Genomic DNA, 14,659 nt, shown 5'->3' with positions numbered 1-14,659 from the left:
AAACACAAACACCAACACTGAGAACCCAAAATAAAGCAGTGAATAAACCAAAGTCACAACAGGACCCCCCCCACGACCGCCACCAGGCGGTCCAAGGGAGGGCTCACCTCGTCGCCGACGGAAGTCCACAATCAGGTCAGGGTCCAAGATGTCCCGGGCCGGTACCCAACACCTCTCCTCCGGACCATAGCCCTCCCAATCCACTAAATACTGAAAACCCCTGCCCCGCCGACGTACATCTAAAAGGGTTTTAACGGTGAAAACTGGGGCACCATCCAAAAGCTGCGGGGCGGGAGGGGTGGGAGCAGAAGGGACAGGGTTAAGGGGAGAAAAAAACACAGGCTTCAGTTTAGACACATGAAAAACTGGATGAACCTGACCGAGAGCAGGGGGCAATCTGAGCTTAACCGTCACCGGGTTGATGACCTTATCAATACTGTATGGCCCAAGGAAGCGAGGTGCCAGCTTGCGAGATGGCCCTCGGAGAGACAGATCCTTGGAAGAAAGCCATACCTTCTGCCCACAGATAAAGCGGGGCGCGGGTCTACGATGACGGTCAGCCGCGGCTTTGGTCCGTCTGGAGGTCTCGAGTAAAGTATTTCTAGCCCTCCTCCAGGTGCGTCTGCAACGTTGAACGAAGGCTAGCGCAGACGGGACCGCCGCATCGGGTTCTTGAGCTGGGAAAAGAGGAGGCTGAAAACCCATGGAAGCCTCAAACGGGGACATTTTAAGGGATGAAACAGGAAGAGAGTTATGAGCATATTCTACCCAGGGTAACTGTTGGCACCAGGAGCTCGGATATTGAGATGTCAGACAGCGGAGCGCACGACCAAGATCCTGGTTAGCCCGTTCGCATTGCCCGTTGGTCTGTGGGTGATAACCTGAAGACAAGCTGGCTGTGGAGCCGATCTGTCTACAGAACTCTTGCCAAAAACGGGAAATAAACTGAGGACCCCTATCAGAAACCACGTCAGAAGGCAGACCATGTAAGCGAAAGACGTGTTCTATCATAATCAGAGCCGTTTCCTTGGCAGAGGGGAGTTTGGGCAGAGGGACAAAATGCGCTGCTTTAGAGAAGCGATCAACAATGGTCAAAATTACAGTGTTACCTCTAGAACTAGGTAAATTGGTAACAAAATCAATGGCTATGTGAGACCAAGGACGGGAAGGGACAGATAAGGGCTTAAGCAGACCACTAGGGGCTTGATGAGAAGCCTTATTGCGGGCACAAACCTGACAGGCTAACACAAACTGTCTGACATCGGAGCCCATAGAGGGCCACCAGAATCGCTGATGGACGGCAGCCAGCGATCTCCGAACTCCGGGATGACAAACTAACTTGGACTCGTGACCCCACCGGATGACCTCGGAACGGAGCGATTCCGGAACCCAAAGTCGACCCGCTGGGCACCCCTCTGGCACTTCCTCCTCCCGTCCGGCCTCCCTCACTCGCTGTTCGATTCCCCAGCGCAGAGCCCCCACCACCCGCCCCTCCGGGAGGATGGTTTCGTCTCTGTCAGAACTGGAAACCTCGAACAACCGAGAGAGGGCATCAGGTTTAGTGTTTTTAGAACCAGGCCGGTACGAGAGGATGAAGTTAAATCTGTCAAAGAAGAGCGCCCAACGAGCCTGACGTGATGTTAACCTCCTGGCTGAACGGATATATTCTAAATTCTTGTGATCCGTCCAGACCAGGAAGGGTTCCGAGGTCCCCTCTAACCAGTGACGCCACTCACCCAAAGCCAATCTGACGGCCAGCAGTTCCCGATTCCCTATGTCGTAGTTTCGCTCTGCTGGGTTAAGCCGGTGTGAGAAGAAAGCGCAAGGATGCACCTTGCCATCCTTAGACGATCGCTGAGACAGAACGGCACCAACCCCGACATCCGAAGCATCCACCTCAACAATGAATTGAGAGGTAGGATCTGGAATAGAAAGAACAGGAGCAGTGATAAACCGGGACCTTAACTTATCAAAGGCCTCCTGAGCCTCTTTTCCCCAGACAAACCTCTCCTTGGTGGAGGTGAGAGCCGTAAGGGGTTGAGCAATCTGACCAAAGTTTCTAATGAATCGCCGGTAAAAATTGGCGAACCCTAAGAAACGAAGTAATGCCTTACGGGAGTCGGGGACTGGCCATTCGGCCACCGTTCTGACCTTGGCTGGATCGGGACGTATCTCACCCTCGGCAATCACGAAACCCAGAAACGAAACCGACCTCTTGTGAAACTCGCACTTCTCCGCCTTCACATATAACTTGTTCTCAAGTAACCGACGTAAGACTCGGCGGACATGCTGAGTGTGTTCCTGCATGGAGGGAGAAAAGATGAGAATATCATCTATGTACACAAAGACAAACTTGTCAATCATGTCTCTCAGCACATCATTAACCAAAGTCTGGAAGACAGAGGGAGCGTTACAAAGCCCGAAAGGGAGAACGCAGTACTCAAAGTGTCCAGTAGGGGTGTTAAAGGCTGTCTTCCACTCATCGCCCTCTCTTATGCGTAGTAAATGATAAGCATTGCGCAAATCCAACTTGGTGAAGAACCGTGCTCCCTGCAAAAGCTCAAAAGCAGAAGACATTAAAGGAAGGGGGTACCTATTCTTAACAGTAATGTCATTCAAACCCCTATAATCAATACAGGGGCGAAGGGAGCCGTCCTTCTTTTTAACAAAGAAAAACCCCGCCCCTGCGGGCGAGGTGGAGGGACGGATGATACCGGCACGGAGGCCATCATTAATATAACGGTCCATAGCCTCTCTCTCAGGACCGGACAAAGAATAAAGTCTACCTTTTGGCGGAGAAGTGCCTGGGAGGAGCTCGATAGAGCAATCGTACAGCCGGTGAGGAGGAAGGGAGGTGGCCCGGGCTTTACTGAACACCTGACCGATATCGGCATACTCCGCCGGGACTCCAGTTAAATCAACCGCCGAAACCTGAGGAAGAGAAGAAACAGAACCCGAAGCAGCAGAACCAAGACAGGACACATGACAGGACTGAGACCAAGCTAAAATAACATCTTGTTGCCAATCAACATGGGGATTGTGCTGTGCCAACCATGCATGCCCTAAAATGATGGGAGATAGAGAGGCATGCAGGATGTACAACACAATCTCCTCACGATGATTGCCAGAAATAAAAAGACTTACAGGGGGCGTGCAATGAGTGATCTGTGCCATCTGCTGACCTCTGATGGACCATACATCCAGGGGAGCCTCGAGAGAAACAGCAGGGATGCCACAAGCCCGAGCCAGGTCTTCACTGATAAAATTGCCCTCGGCGCCCGAGTCGAGCAGGACCATGGTGGGATGATCGACACCAGAGAAGGACAAGGTGACCGGAAGTCGGGTGCAGGACGATGGGGAGGATTTCTGTGACGTGGTGCCCACCAGGACCCCCTGATTCACCGGTGGGCAACCCCTTTTACCGGGCAGAGCTTGGCAAAATGTCCAGGTTTGCCACAATAGAGGCATAGAGAATTCTGAAGGCGACGCTCTCTCTCTCTCTGCGATAAACGCATCCTGCCCAGCTGCATGGGCTCACTCTCCACTGGCGGCGAGCTACCGGGCTGGTTGGACTGGGAAGGCTCGTTTAAAAAGACCCGGTGACGGAGGGTACGGCGCTGGTCGCGGAATAACATCCGGGCTTCAACCCTAAGCGCAAGCTCGATGATGCCGTCAAGAGAGTGCGGGAGGTCGTGGGTCGCTATCTCATCTTGGATGTTGTCATTCAGACCCTCAAGGAACTGCGCCCGGAGGGCTGCCTCGTTCCAGCTGCATGCCGCTGCCAAGGTCTTGAACAGTATGGAGTAGTCCGTCACCGAGCCCGATCCCTGGGCGAGGCGAGCCAGCCGAGCCGCGGCGGCATCACCACGAACCGAGCGATCAAAGAGCTTTATCATCTCTTCCCGAAGCTCCTCAAATGACCGGCAGCATGGATCCTGGGCGTCCCACACGGCGGTGCCCCACTGGCGCGCTCTCCCTACCAGCAGAGTGATGACATAGGCGACTCGGGTGCGTTCAGTCGCGTAGCGGCGAGGCTGGAGAGCGAACACCAGCGAGCACTGGGATAGAAACGCCCGACAGGAGGAAGGATCGCCGTCGTAGGGCGGAGGGTTGGCAGCATGGGGCTCTGACTCGAGGGAATGCCGAGTCCGGTCGAGGCGTGTGGAGAGCTCGTCAATGCGAGTGGTCAAATCCTCCACCTCCTGAGCTGTAGTGGAAAGCTGGGCAGAGTGTTGGCCCAGCCAAGCTCCCTGCTGCGCGAGCGCAGATCGGACAGAATCTGCATCTGCGGGATCCATGTTGGCAAGTCCGTTCTGTTACGGTGAAAAAACACAGAGAGAGATCCCAGAGCAGATTAACAGAAGAGTTTATTTAAATAATAATAATAAGGAAAAGTCAGAAGCACGTCTGGGCGCAATGGCCACTCCGAGGCAGACGGCAAAACAGAATCCACACACTGGGCTTGAGAGGATGACCACACTCGTCCGGCCTGCTGCCACACTCAGGCGAACGGTGGGAGAGAGAGAGGAACACACACGACACAGTGAGAGATGTCCACAGTTCACTAGGGCACAGAGCCAGCTCAGGAGGCGAGCGAGATGATCCTGAGGCGGGCAGAGAGAGAGAGAGCGTTAGTGGTGCTGAAATCTGACCGGGCAGGCTGGACAGCTCCCGAAGCGAGGGACCGCCCAATGGGAGAGCGGCAGAGCCGCAGCGAGACTCCTCAGCACGCTGGAGAAAAGCAGTCTTAAAAGGCAGCGTGGGAGAGCGGAGAACAGGGGATAAACTGGGCGAGAAGTCTCCAACACCTACGGGTAGCAGAGAGCACAGACTGACGGGGGAAAAATAAAACAGGCTAGAGAAACAGGCAAACTTGACAGGACAAGACTAGAATCCAGCAAAGCTAGAAACCGGCGAGCACATACAAAGACGGACTTGCAACGAACACTGAAACACACAGGGATAAAATACAGAACCGAATGGCCATGAAATGAGCTGCAGGTGAGTGGCGCAGGTGAAACAAATAACACTGATTACACCCGTGACTGAGACGCGCACGTGTGAAGCAATAAACACAAACACCAACACTGAGAACCCAAAATAAAGCAGTGAATAAACCAAAGTCACAACAACTACAGTGCACCTGAAAAACTATACTAAACACCAGTAATAATTTTACGTCTATTAAAATAAATGTTGTCTCAAAATAGCACAGCTGTGTACATTTAGATGTTCTTATGTTAATCTTAAGAAGTATTAAGGACAAATTTGGTATATTAGCTACAAAATTAGTAAGCAGAAATAGTACATTTACTAAGTTACTAATACTTTTTTTGTGAACTTTACCTGGGTTAGCATTTCTGGACCTCATTTATTAAGCAAACCCAGCTATGGCCATGACTGGAGGTTGTGGGTTGATTCCTACGCATCACACACAAAACATTTACTGACTTGAATGCACTATTAAGTCACTTTGGATAAATGTAAAATTATGCACCTTCCAGTCACAAATGCATTTTATCTGTTTTTTAGATTTGCCATATTTCACAATAGACATGTAGGTATGGTTCAAATGTCAGCAAAGTTTGTTATTTGCTGCTTATCAGGTAGCTGGTTGCAAGCAACTTTTCATGTTAGCTAGCTGGAAAAACGAAAGTGCGTTTTCTTCCCCCGGGCTGATCAATGTCTTCATTCAACACAATTTTTTAGCGATGTGTGTAATACAGTGCGGTCGTGTGTAAGTAGTGAATGACAGATAGTGAAGTCAGCTGTGTTGGCAAACGCCTCTTGATAAACAGGGCTGAGCGCGTGCCTAGAGGACACGCCCATCGGCGAGGCAGTTGTACAACAACTGTGACGTCACAAACTGAGAGTTACATACACACATTAGGATGGACACGGCGACTATAAAACAACAAAGCGATCGTCTTTGACAGTTCAACTAAACGGCTGTATTGGAGACCGTCAGATATGTTGTCATGGTTCGCGGCTCTTCTGGCGGGAATCTTTTCCGCGCATCTCGCGCAGCGTCTGTGTTTCCCGTACTTTTGGAGGGACGCGCGGTATTTAATGAAAGTCATACGGTACGGAGCCCGTCTGGAGTTATACAAACGAACCAAGAAGGTCGTGACGGTGGTGGACAGATTTGTTGAACGAGCCCGGAGGACTCCTCACAAACCCTTCATCGTTTTTAACGGAGTGACGTCTACGTACGGAGAGATCGAGGCGCGCAGCAACCGAGTGGCGCGGGTGTTTGAGCGCGAAGTCAGTAAAGGAGACACGGTGGCGCTCCTCATGAACAACGAGCCCGACTTCATCTCCGTTTGGTTCGGATTCGCCAAACTGGGCTGTGCGGTTGCGTTTCTCAACACCAACATCAGATCCAGATCACTGCTGCACTGCTTTAACTGCTGCGGGGCCAGACTGCTGGTGGTCGGCGCAGGTAAACCGGTTTCATCTAAACAGGTTTATGACTAACGTAGTGAATCTGACAGATAACCAGTCAAATGTTGTCTGTACACTTTCACTGTGTTTGTAATATAAGCGAACGACAAAATTCCAATTATCACCCACGTTGCAGTTAAAAATTCCTGTGAGTAAGTTAAGCTAACTTATTCACAAGGAGCGTATTCTTACTAAAGTATGTTTGTATATTAAAGCTATGCATGGGCGTCTGAAGCAAAAAATGTGGGTGGGTCCAAAGCATTTACTGGAGTGAGTGCCATTTTTGTATTTTCAATTGCTTGTAAAGCCTAAAAACTTTGTTTACATTATTGTGTCGCGAAGAAGCATTTGGCGAAAGTAGTAAAAACACGAAATGGAGTTTAATTTATATGGGCTAATGCTGAGCCAAGTGGAATGGATTTGAGGACGGAGCATCTTGAAAGTCAAGGCTGTAGCTAAAACGCGGAACGGATTTAATTTATTATGGCATTCCTCTATTACTCTGACAAGTAAACTGACAAATGCGCTAAATTAGAGAAAAAGTCAATGGGTCCAATATCACTGGCCTTAAAAAGTGGGTGATCTGCTATGTTTATATGATTTTAAAACACACACTACCGATGGCATCTTATAGGCTTCAATGTTTTAATATCAGGCTAATGATTTATTCTCTCCTAAAGCAAAACCTCATTCAAAAAATATTTAAGTTAGATGAATACATTTTTTTACACAATAAACACACACATCCCTGCTACAAATGAACACTTAAAGTTTGTTTGTGGGATCTACCGTTATCATACAATTACACAGAAAGTGACAGGAGTGCAAATGTTACCCCATTGGTGGGGTTCATTGTAACAAACAGAGGGTTTGTTGTAACACCTGCTAGAAAATTTAGTTCAAACACAAATAATTCAATAAAATACTGTCTATATACTAAAGATGGATATTGTTTATATATCTGCCTATAATAGATAGATATTCACAAATTCATCCATCCATGATCCTTCATCTAACCATCCTTGTGTTATGCAGCAATGCTTATAAATAGATTCTTATAAAAGTGGTGCACAATTAAGACAATAAAATCATAATTGTGAGTTATTTCCTCTGAAGAAATGTACTTCCCTGCCTCCAAAACAGTCTTTGTTCAATATCTTTACAAAAACACATCAAAACCTTTCACAAATTCACAGTAGATCTTCTGACAGTAAAAGAAAAAGACCAAAAGCACAGATTGCTCGGCCCTGTAGAAATAAGTAAAGTAGCCGTTTTACAATTAACCCTGTGTTACATTTAAAAAAAGAACGTTACCTGAAACATTTATAAGCTTGTATTGTCCAGTTTATCAGTCCTAGCTGAACCCCCCACCCACACAAACATACATCTGTGTTAATGATGAGAAGTGTTTTTCTTTAGTTTAATATCAAACTTAATATAATTTGTCTCTTGTAGATCTTTTAGAAACTTTAGGGGACATTCTTCCAAGTCTTCAGGAGGACAATATTACAGTCTGGTGTATGAAACGGGAGATCTCTCATCCTGGTGTCCACAGCCTGCTAGATGAAATAGATCAAGCTTCAGATGATCCAGTGGTATCTGATCTCAGGTCTGTCAGCTGTCTGAAGACCCCCACACTTTACATCTTTACCTCAGGCACTACTGGTACGGGAAATTCTTCTCTGTGTCTGTTTTCCAACTCTGGTCTTGTTTTTCAGGTCAAAGACTCAGATGAACAGGTTAAGGCAGAAGTGGATTATGTATAGAGTACTTGTTATCTAGTCTAAAGGATCATTTTAAGCAGTGTGTAGGTTATACACTGCAAAAAATGATTTTCTTAGTATTTTTGTCTTGTTTTCAGTAGAAATATCTAACAATTCTTAAAACAGGTCATTTTGCTCATCAAGAAAATACATCTTAAGAAAATAGTACTAGTTTTACCGACAAAAAATATACAATTTAAGTGAATTTGTGCTTAAAACAAGCAAAAATCTGCCAATGGGGTGAGAAAATTTTACTTGAATTAAGCGTTTAAGAAAAACGAAATCTTATTTCACAATTTTTTTTCTCACCCCATTGGCAGATAATTTTGCTTGTTTTAATGACAATGTCACTTAATGTCATCTTAATTTAAGAATTTTTAGATATTTCTACTGAAAACAAGACAAAAATACTAAGTAAGAAAGGCCTTTGTTTGCAGTTTATGCCATAGGCTATGCGTAGGCTGTGTATAGATCTGTGTAGTCTGACAAACGTCTTGCCAAAAATTTTAACAATACGCATGTTCTATGCAGACCGCAATTGCTGAGATTGCTGAAAATAAATCTGCATCAAATTTCTTCATAGGCATTTACGGTAAGAACAAAGTTCTTGAAATGAGTGGGTGGGCCAAGTTGAGGAGTTATTTAACTCAAACTGCAACAAATCTTGCTGTCTATTTACCTCCATGACTGCTGGTCTTCTCAAATCATACACAACAAACTACTGCTGCTGCTGCTTCTTTGTTTGTGGGTTTACTGGCCAAGCTGCGTCGTCTTTGGCTGTTGCATTGCTACTGTGGGTTACACGTGTGGATACTGCCTACTAGTGGTCTGCATGTGTAGTTGCACATTAACGCAGACGAGGACACAGAAGTATATATTGAAACCAGCGCGTAGCCTAGGCTTGAACTACGCACAACTATAATGAGCCCTTAAGCATGAGGTGCTTGAACACTGTTGTGTTCTCTTTTTACTTTTCTGCTCAAAAAAGTACATAGGCATTAGAGAGCCCAGATTTGTGACCCTGTCTGTGAAAACCTAGCTGTCATCTTTTGTGATTTACCATTTTCTACATAATTTGCATTTACGAGATGCTTGTATCCAAAGCGACTTACATTGCATTATAAGGTATTAATAAAAAAAATTGTGATTAGAACGTATGACCTTTTGCACTGCTAGATCATTCTGTGGAAAATATAGCCTTGATATCTTTAATATATTGACTGAGTAAGATTATGTCACATGTTGAAACCAAACTTTGATGCTCCAAATCTCACCATTAGATTATGAAACTTTAGTCTGAATTTTACAGACAGGACCACACGTAGGGCTGGGCGATAAAATTAAAAAACTTTATTCCTGCCAAATGTAGATGGTCCCATTACCAACACTTGCTTGTTGGGACTGTAATTCCACAGCATCTTTTTGTTCTGAAGGGTGACATTGATTTAAATGATGAAACAGGTTTGTGGTGTTGCCTGTTTTTGATGTGCATTCAAGTCTATCCTCAAAAAGTTTTGCAAGGCTGGAAAAGACCTTGGCTCTCATTATCATGCAATATCCACTGCTAAAATCTTCCTTCGTAACTCTCCACATCTGTCACCAGACACAGCAGCCGGATTGGTTCGCAAAGTCTGGTTTGACATTCAGCGGAACTTTGCGAGGAAGGGGCGTGAAGGAAATCGAGAGTAAGGAAAGCATTTTTCGCTATTAAAAAAGACAAAGATGGTGTCGAATATATCTCCTTGTCTCACAACGCAGAAACAAAAAAACAGCCAATCCTAACAAAGATTGCTTCAGAGAATTCATGTTTTCCACTCCTGGTTACCCTCTTTGCCCAGTCAAAAGTTTGAAAAAGTATATCGCAAAATGCCCGCCTGATGCCACATCCTTTTACCTATATCCACTGAGGGTCCCACAGGAAGAGCAAAACAGGAGAGAGTGCTGGTATTCCCATGAACCGATGGGTGTAAACTTTCTCGGAAACATGCTTCTGCGCGTCAGCGAGTTAGTAGGGTTATCCAAAAGATACCCCAACTATTCAGTGAGAAGCACTGCAGTTCAGATCCTGTCTGAGGCACGGTTGGAGAATAGGCAGATTATGTCTGTTATGAGGCACAAGTGCGAAACAAGTCTGCAAAGCTATTGGAAACCATCGGTTAAAGGAAACTCCTTCTGGGGAGACTCCTGTAAGGAGCTTGATCCTTTTGGGAAACAAAAATGCAACTGAAGATGCAACAGCAAATCAAGCCACAGATATCGAAAAAATGATCATTATCAAATTATTGGCCAGCACTAGTAATGCGTCACACTTTTAAATTTGTTCATTGACGTCTTGAGCAAAACATGAATGTAACGATTTTTTACTTACTATAGAATCTGTTTGTTTGTTTATCTGGTCTGTCATATGATCTTTTAGTTTTATTGTCATCTATTAAACTTTTCTCAGAGACAGAATATTTATTTATACTGTAAGCAGGGTTGGATAATGCAAGCTTTATTTACACTAGTAAGTGTACATACTCAGATGATGCAATAGATGATAAGGATACATTACACTTTATCCAGTTGTCATGTACCACTCAGTTTAAAAGCCCTGCATTATACACTTACAATATACTTCTGTACTGTATAAACCTTACTGTAGGGCACAGAACAGCATTACTGTGGTACATTACAGGTCTAACAGGTCAGAGCACACTCGCTCTCTCTCTTTACAAAGTGTTGCTGTTCGTAAGTATCTGCACAATGCAGATATCCATCAGAAGAAGTTAGCTGAGGTCTGGGTTAAAATCTCTTCAAATCTCAAGGAATTGTGATGTTTCAGACAGTTTGAATCTTTCATAGTGTTTGCTGACTGTTGAGTGTTGGTTTTCTTGTAGGGTTACCCAAAGCTGCAGTCATCACCCATTTACAGTCACTGAAGGCCGCAGGTGGATTTTGGGCTTATGGTGGCACTGTAAATGATATCATCTACACGCCACTTCCTCTCTATCATAGTGCTGCTTCACTTGTTGGCATTGGAGGAACCATTGAACTGGGTAAATAATCACACCACTTCATCAATAGCCTAAGTAATATTGAACATAAGAGATACTACTAAAACACTTATGTGAAGATAGAAATGTTTCTTTTTAGAACTTGAAAGAATATTTTCAACTGATGATATAACACTTTCACTCCTTTTTAAATGTATTTTCATCTTGCTTTTAATAAAGTAACATAGATATAATAATAATATTTCTTTAAGTCACAGTATAACATTGCAGTTAAGCCCGGAGTATAGTTTGATGACGTCACGCGCACTGTACACAGGACATATTTTGGCCTTTAGAGTTTTACCCCACCTTTATTGCTAATACTCATTAGTAATAAAAGTCCATGAATAACCATGTAGTAATGCATTGACTAATAAATTGTAATGGGGTGGACAAAAAAAGGAAATCCTAAAAGTTAAATCTTAGCTAAGACTGAAGACTTAAGGATTCATATGTTAATAGTGCCCACATTAACTACATGTTAGGACATGTTTGTTAGTTAATATTTTAAATAAAGCCAGGGTCCATGATGTCTGAAAACCAATGTTGACATTTGGTCCAGGACCGGACAATTAGGATCATCGGGACAACGCTGCAACGTGTGGATTGGGGAATGGACGAGTCATAATTTGACAGGATTAATTTTTCGTCACAACAACGTGATGCGCTTTGCCACGTATTTTATATACACGGTTCTGTCAGTCAGCATAACTGATGATGTCAAATGTCTTAAAATAACCACTAGAGCAATGTTTGTGGTAATTGTCTGGAATAATTGACTCTAGTCCTTTTGAAATATTTGAAAATAATGCACACCTGCGGTGTTACTCCGCTTCGGGCTGTGCCGCATTAAGGGCCGTTTACATTATAACGATAACTATAGCGTTAAAGGAATATTCCATTTTCTTAAAAGAAAAATCCAGATAATTTACTCACCACAATGTCATCCAAAATGTTGATGTCTTTCTTTGATCAGTCGAGAAGAAATTATGTTTTTTGAGGAAAACATTGCAGGATTTTTCTCATTTTAATGGACACCACCACTTAACACTTAACTCAACACTTAACAGTTTTTTTCAACGGAGTTTCAAAGGACTATAAACGATCCCAAACGAGGCATAAGGGTCTTATCTAGCAAAACGATTGTCATTTTTGACAAGAAAAATAACAAATATACACTTTTAAAGCACAACTTCTCGTTTAGATCCGGTCGTCATGAGCTAGCGTGACCCGACGCAATACGTCATCACGTCAAGAGGTCACAGAGGACGAACGCAAAACTCTGCCCCAGTGTTTACAAATGTGGTGAAAGAGGACTGTTCCTACGTGGTTGTATGTCAACTGATACTAATTAATGTCTTTGTGTCAGTTTATTGTTTAAAATGGTCCGCAAATGTGCGTTTTATATATGTAACACGTGACCTCCCTACGTCACTACGCATTTACGTTAGGTCGCGCTGGACCGGACCTAAACGAAAGTTGTGCTTTAAAAGTGTATATTTGTTATTTTTCTTGTCAAAAATGACAATCGTTTTGCTAGATAAGACCCTTATGCCTCGTTTGGGATCGTTTATAGTCCTTTGAAACTCCGTTGAAAAAACTGTTAAGTGTTGAGTTAAGTGTTAATTGTTGGTGTCTATTAAAGTCCATTAAAATGAGAAAAATCCTGCAATGTTTTCCTCAAAAAACATAATTTCATCTCGACTGAACAAAGAAAGACATCAACATTTTGGATGACATTGTGGTGAGTAAATTATCTGGATTTTTCTTTTAAGAAAATGGAATATTCCTTTAACTATAACAGTAACTATATTAGCGACAATAACTTTATGCTAATTCGCTCGCGAGGCACAGTACTCCCGCAAATCATTAACCTTCAATGGCATTAACTAATATTGCATATTTCCTTTAATAAAAAACGCTTGTAAATGTTTACATGTCTTTAAATGTATATATATGCTGTTCTTGTTGTAGCAGATGTCCTCAACACGCTGTGAATATAGTAGTTTGTGTAATCTAATATTCAATGAAGCAAAAACATTACGTAGTCAATTTCACAGCAACTATTTCAGCGCTGGATACCTGAGGTCATTTTATGTTATTCTTCTTCACTGTGTCATCTGTCTTTATAAATGCACATGCACTTGAAGTTCAAATAGATTTGATTGGCTATCATTGGTTTATCGTTCATCAGTTGGGGAAAAATCATTCAGAAAGTGTCGTGATCCCAACGATATCGTTCATTGTATTCTTATCATTATAGTTGTGTTGTGAACTCCGCCATTCTCTTTAATATAAAAGATTTTTAAAACTTTAGTTATCATTTTAATGTGAACTACTTTGAGTCCCATCGTCAATTATGCCTTACGTAGTTGTACGGATTATTTCAATGATGGATTGGCTGGCAGTATTTCATAAGTCTACATAAAAAACAGTCAAGGTAGGTACCAGTGTTAATACAGAGATCTGAATTTGTACATCTGGCATCAAATTGTTTAAATAGTTGATATTCAGAGTTATGTGTAGAGTTGTGATATGGATTAGACTTGATGCTGATTGTCTAAAAAACAGAAATTGGTTGAGGTAGAGTTTGAGTCATTGCCAGCTAGTATCAAAGACAAACAGAGACACTAAGATCTACAGATCATTGATCAGATTCTGTTATACACACGTCCTTTGAGTCATTTTTTAAATCTGTGTTGTTATGTTTTAACTGATGTTACCTTGTTTAGATTAGATTGCTGCAGAAATCTTAATGATATATTTGATGATTTACTATAGGTGCCACCTGTATCCTGAAGAAAAAGTTCTCCGCCTCTCAGTTCTGGACTGACTGTAGAAAATACAACGTCACCATATTTCAGTATATAGGAGAGCTGTGTCGATATCTGTGTAATCAGCCTGTGGTAAAGTATACCATCTCTTCTGTTTTATATATCCATCAGTACACATATCACTTCATATGTGACCCAGCTTTCTACTTCTAAAATCTTAATGTAAAGAACATTATATTATTGATATCATACTGATGTATTTAATTTGACTAAGTAAGAAAATGTCAAAGATTGAAATCAGTGACAAATAAGGTTTTCAACTGATAAAAAAATTCAGATATTTTTAACAATTTTAAACAATGTATTTTAAGCGTTTTAACTGAGAATCATGTAAAGACAAAACTCAGTTTAAATCTTAATCAGGCAGTATTTTTTGGCTACCTATAGAAATCTGCAACATTTGCCTTCAACTTCCAAATATGTAAATTCATGCTAAATAAACATATTTACATAAAATCCACATTATATGTTATTTTTAGTATTATCCAATGTGACATAGAATTTTACTACATAGTGTGCTAGTGAGGAAAAGTTAAACAAAATAAAATTCACAATAAAATTGCTCCAGTTTGCTTTTTATCCC

The 14,659-nt window shown here is 42.9% G+C and overlaps 1 protein-coding gene across 1 annotated transcript in view; it reads left to right on the top strand.

The window, feature by feature from the left end:
* The first annotated feature begins 5,861 nt into the window (after nt 1-5,861).
* The window catches only part of slc27a6 (solute carrier family 27 member 6), a 28,058-nt gene continuing 19,260 nt past the window's right edge, over nt 5,862-14,659 (top strand). The window contains exons 1-4 of the mRNA XM_065240414.2: nt 5,862-6,442; nt 7,900-8,109; nt 11,087-11,245; nt 14,024-14,148. Coding sequence (XP_065096486.1) covers nt 5,971-6,442; nt 7,900-8,109; nt 11,087-11,245; nt 14,024-14,148 — 966 coding nt within the window. The 5' untranslated portion in view covers nt 5,862-5,970. The remainder of the gene's footprint in view (nt 6,443-7,899; nt 8,110-11,086; nt 11,246-14,023; nt 14,149-14,659) is intronic.

Source organism: Paramisgurnus dabryanus, chromosome 11, assembly GCF_030506205.2.
Source record: "Paramisgurnus dabryanus chromosome 11, PD_genome_1.1, whole genome shotgun sequence".
Taxonomy (NCBI): Eukaryota; Metazoa; Chordata; class Actinopteri; order Cypriniformes; family Cobitidae; genus Paramisgurnus; species Paramisgurnus dabryanus.
This window is presented reverse-complemented; position numbering and strand designations above follow the sequence as displayed.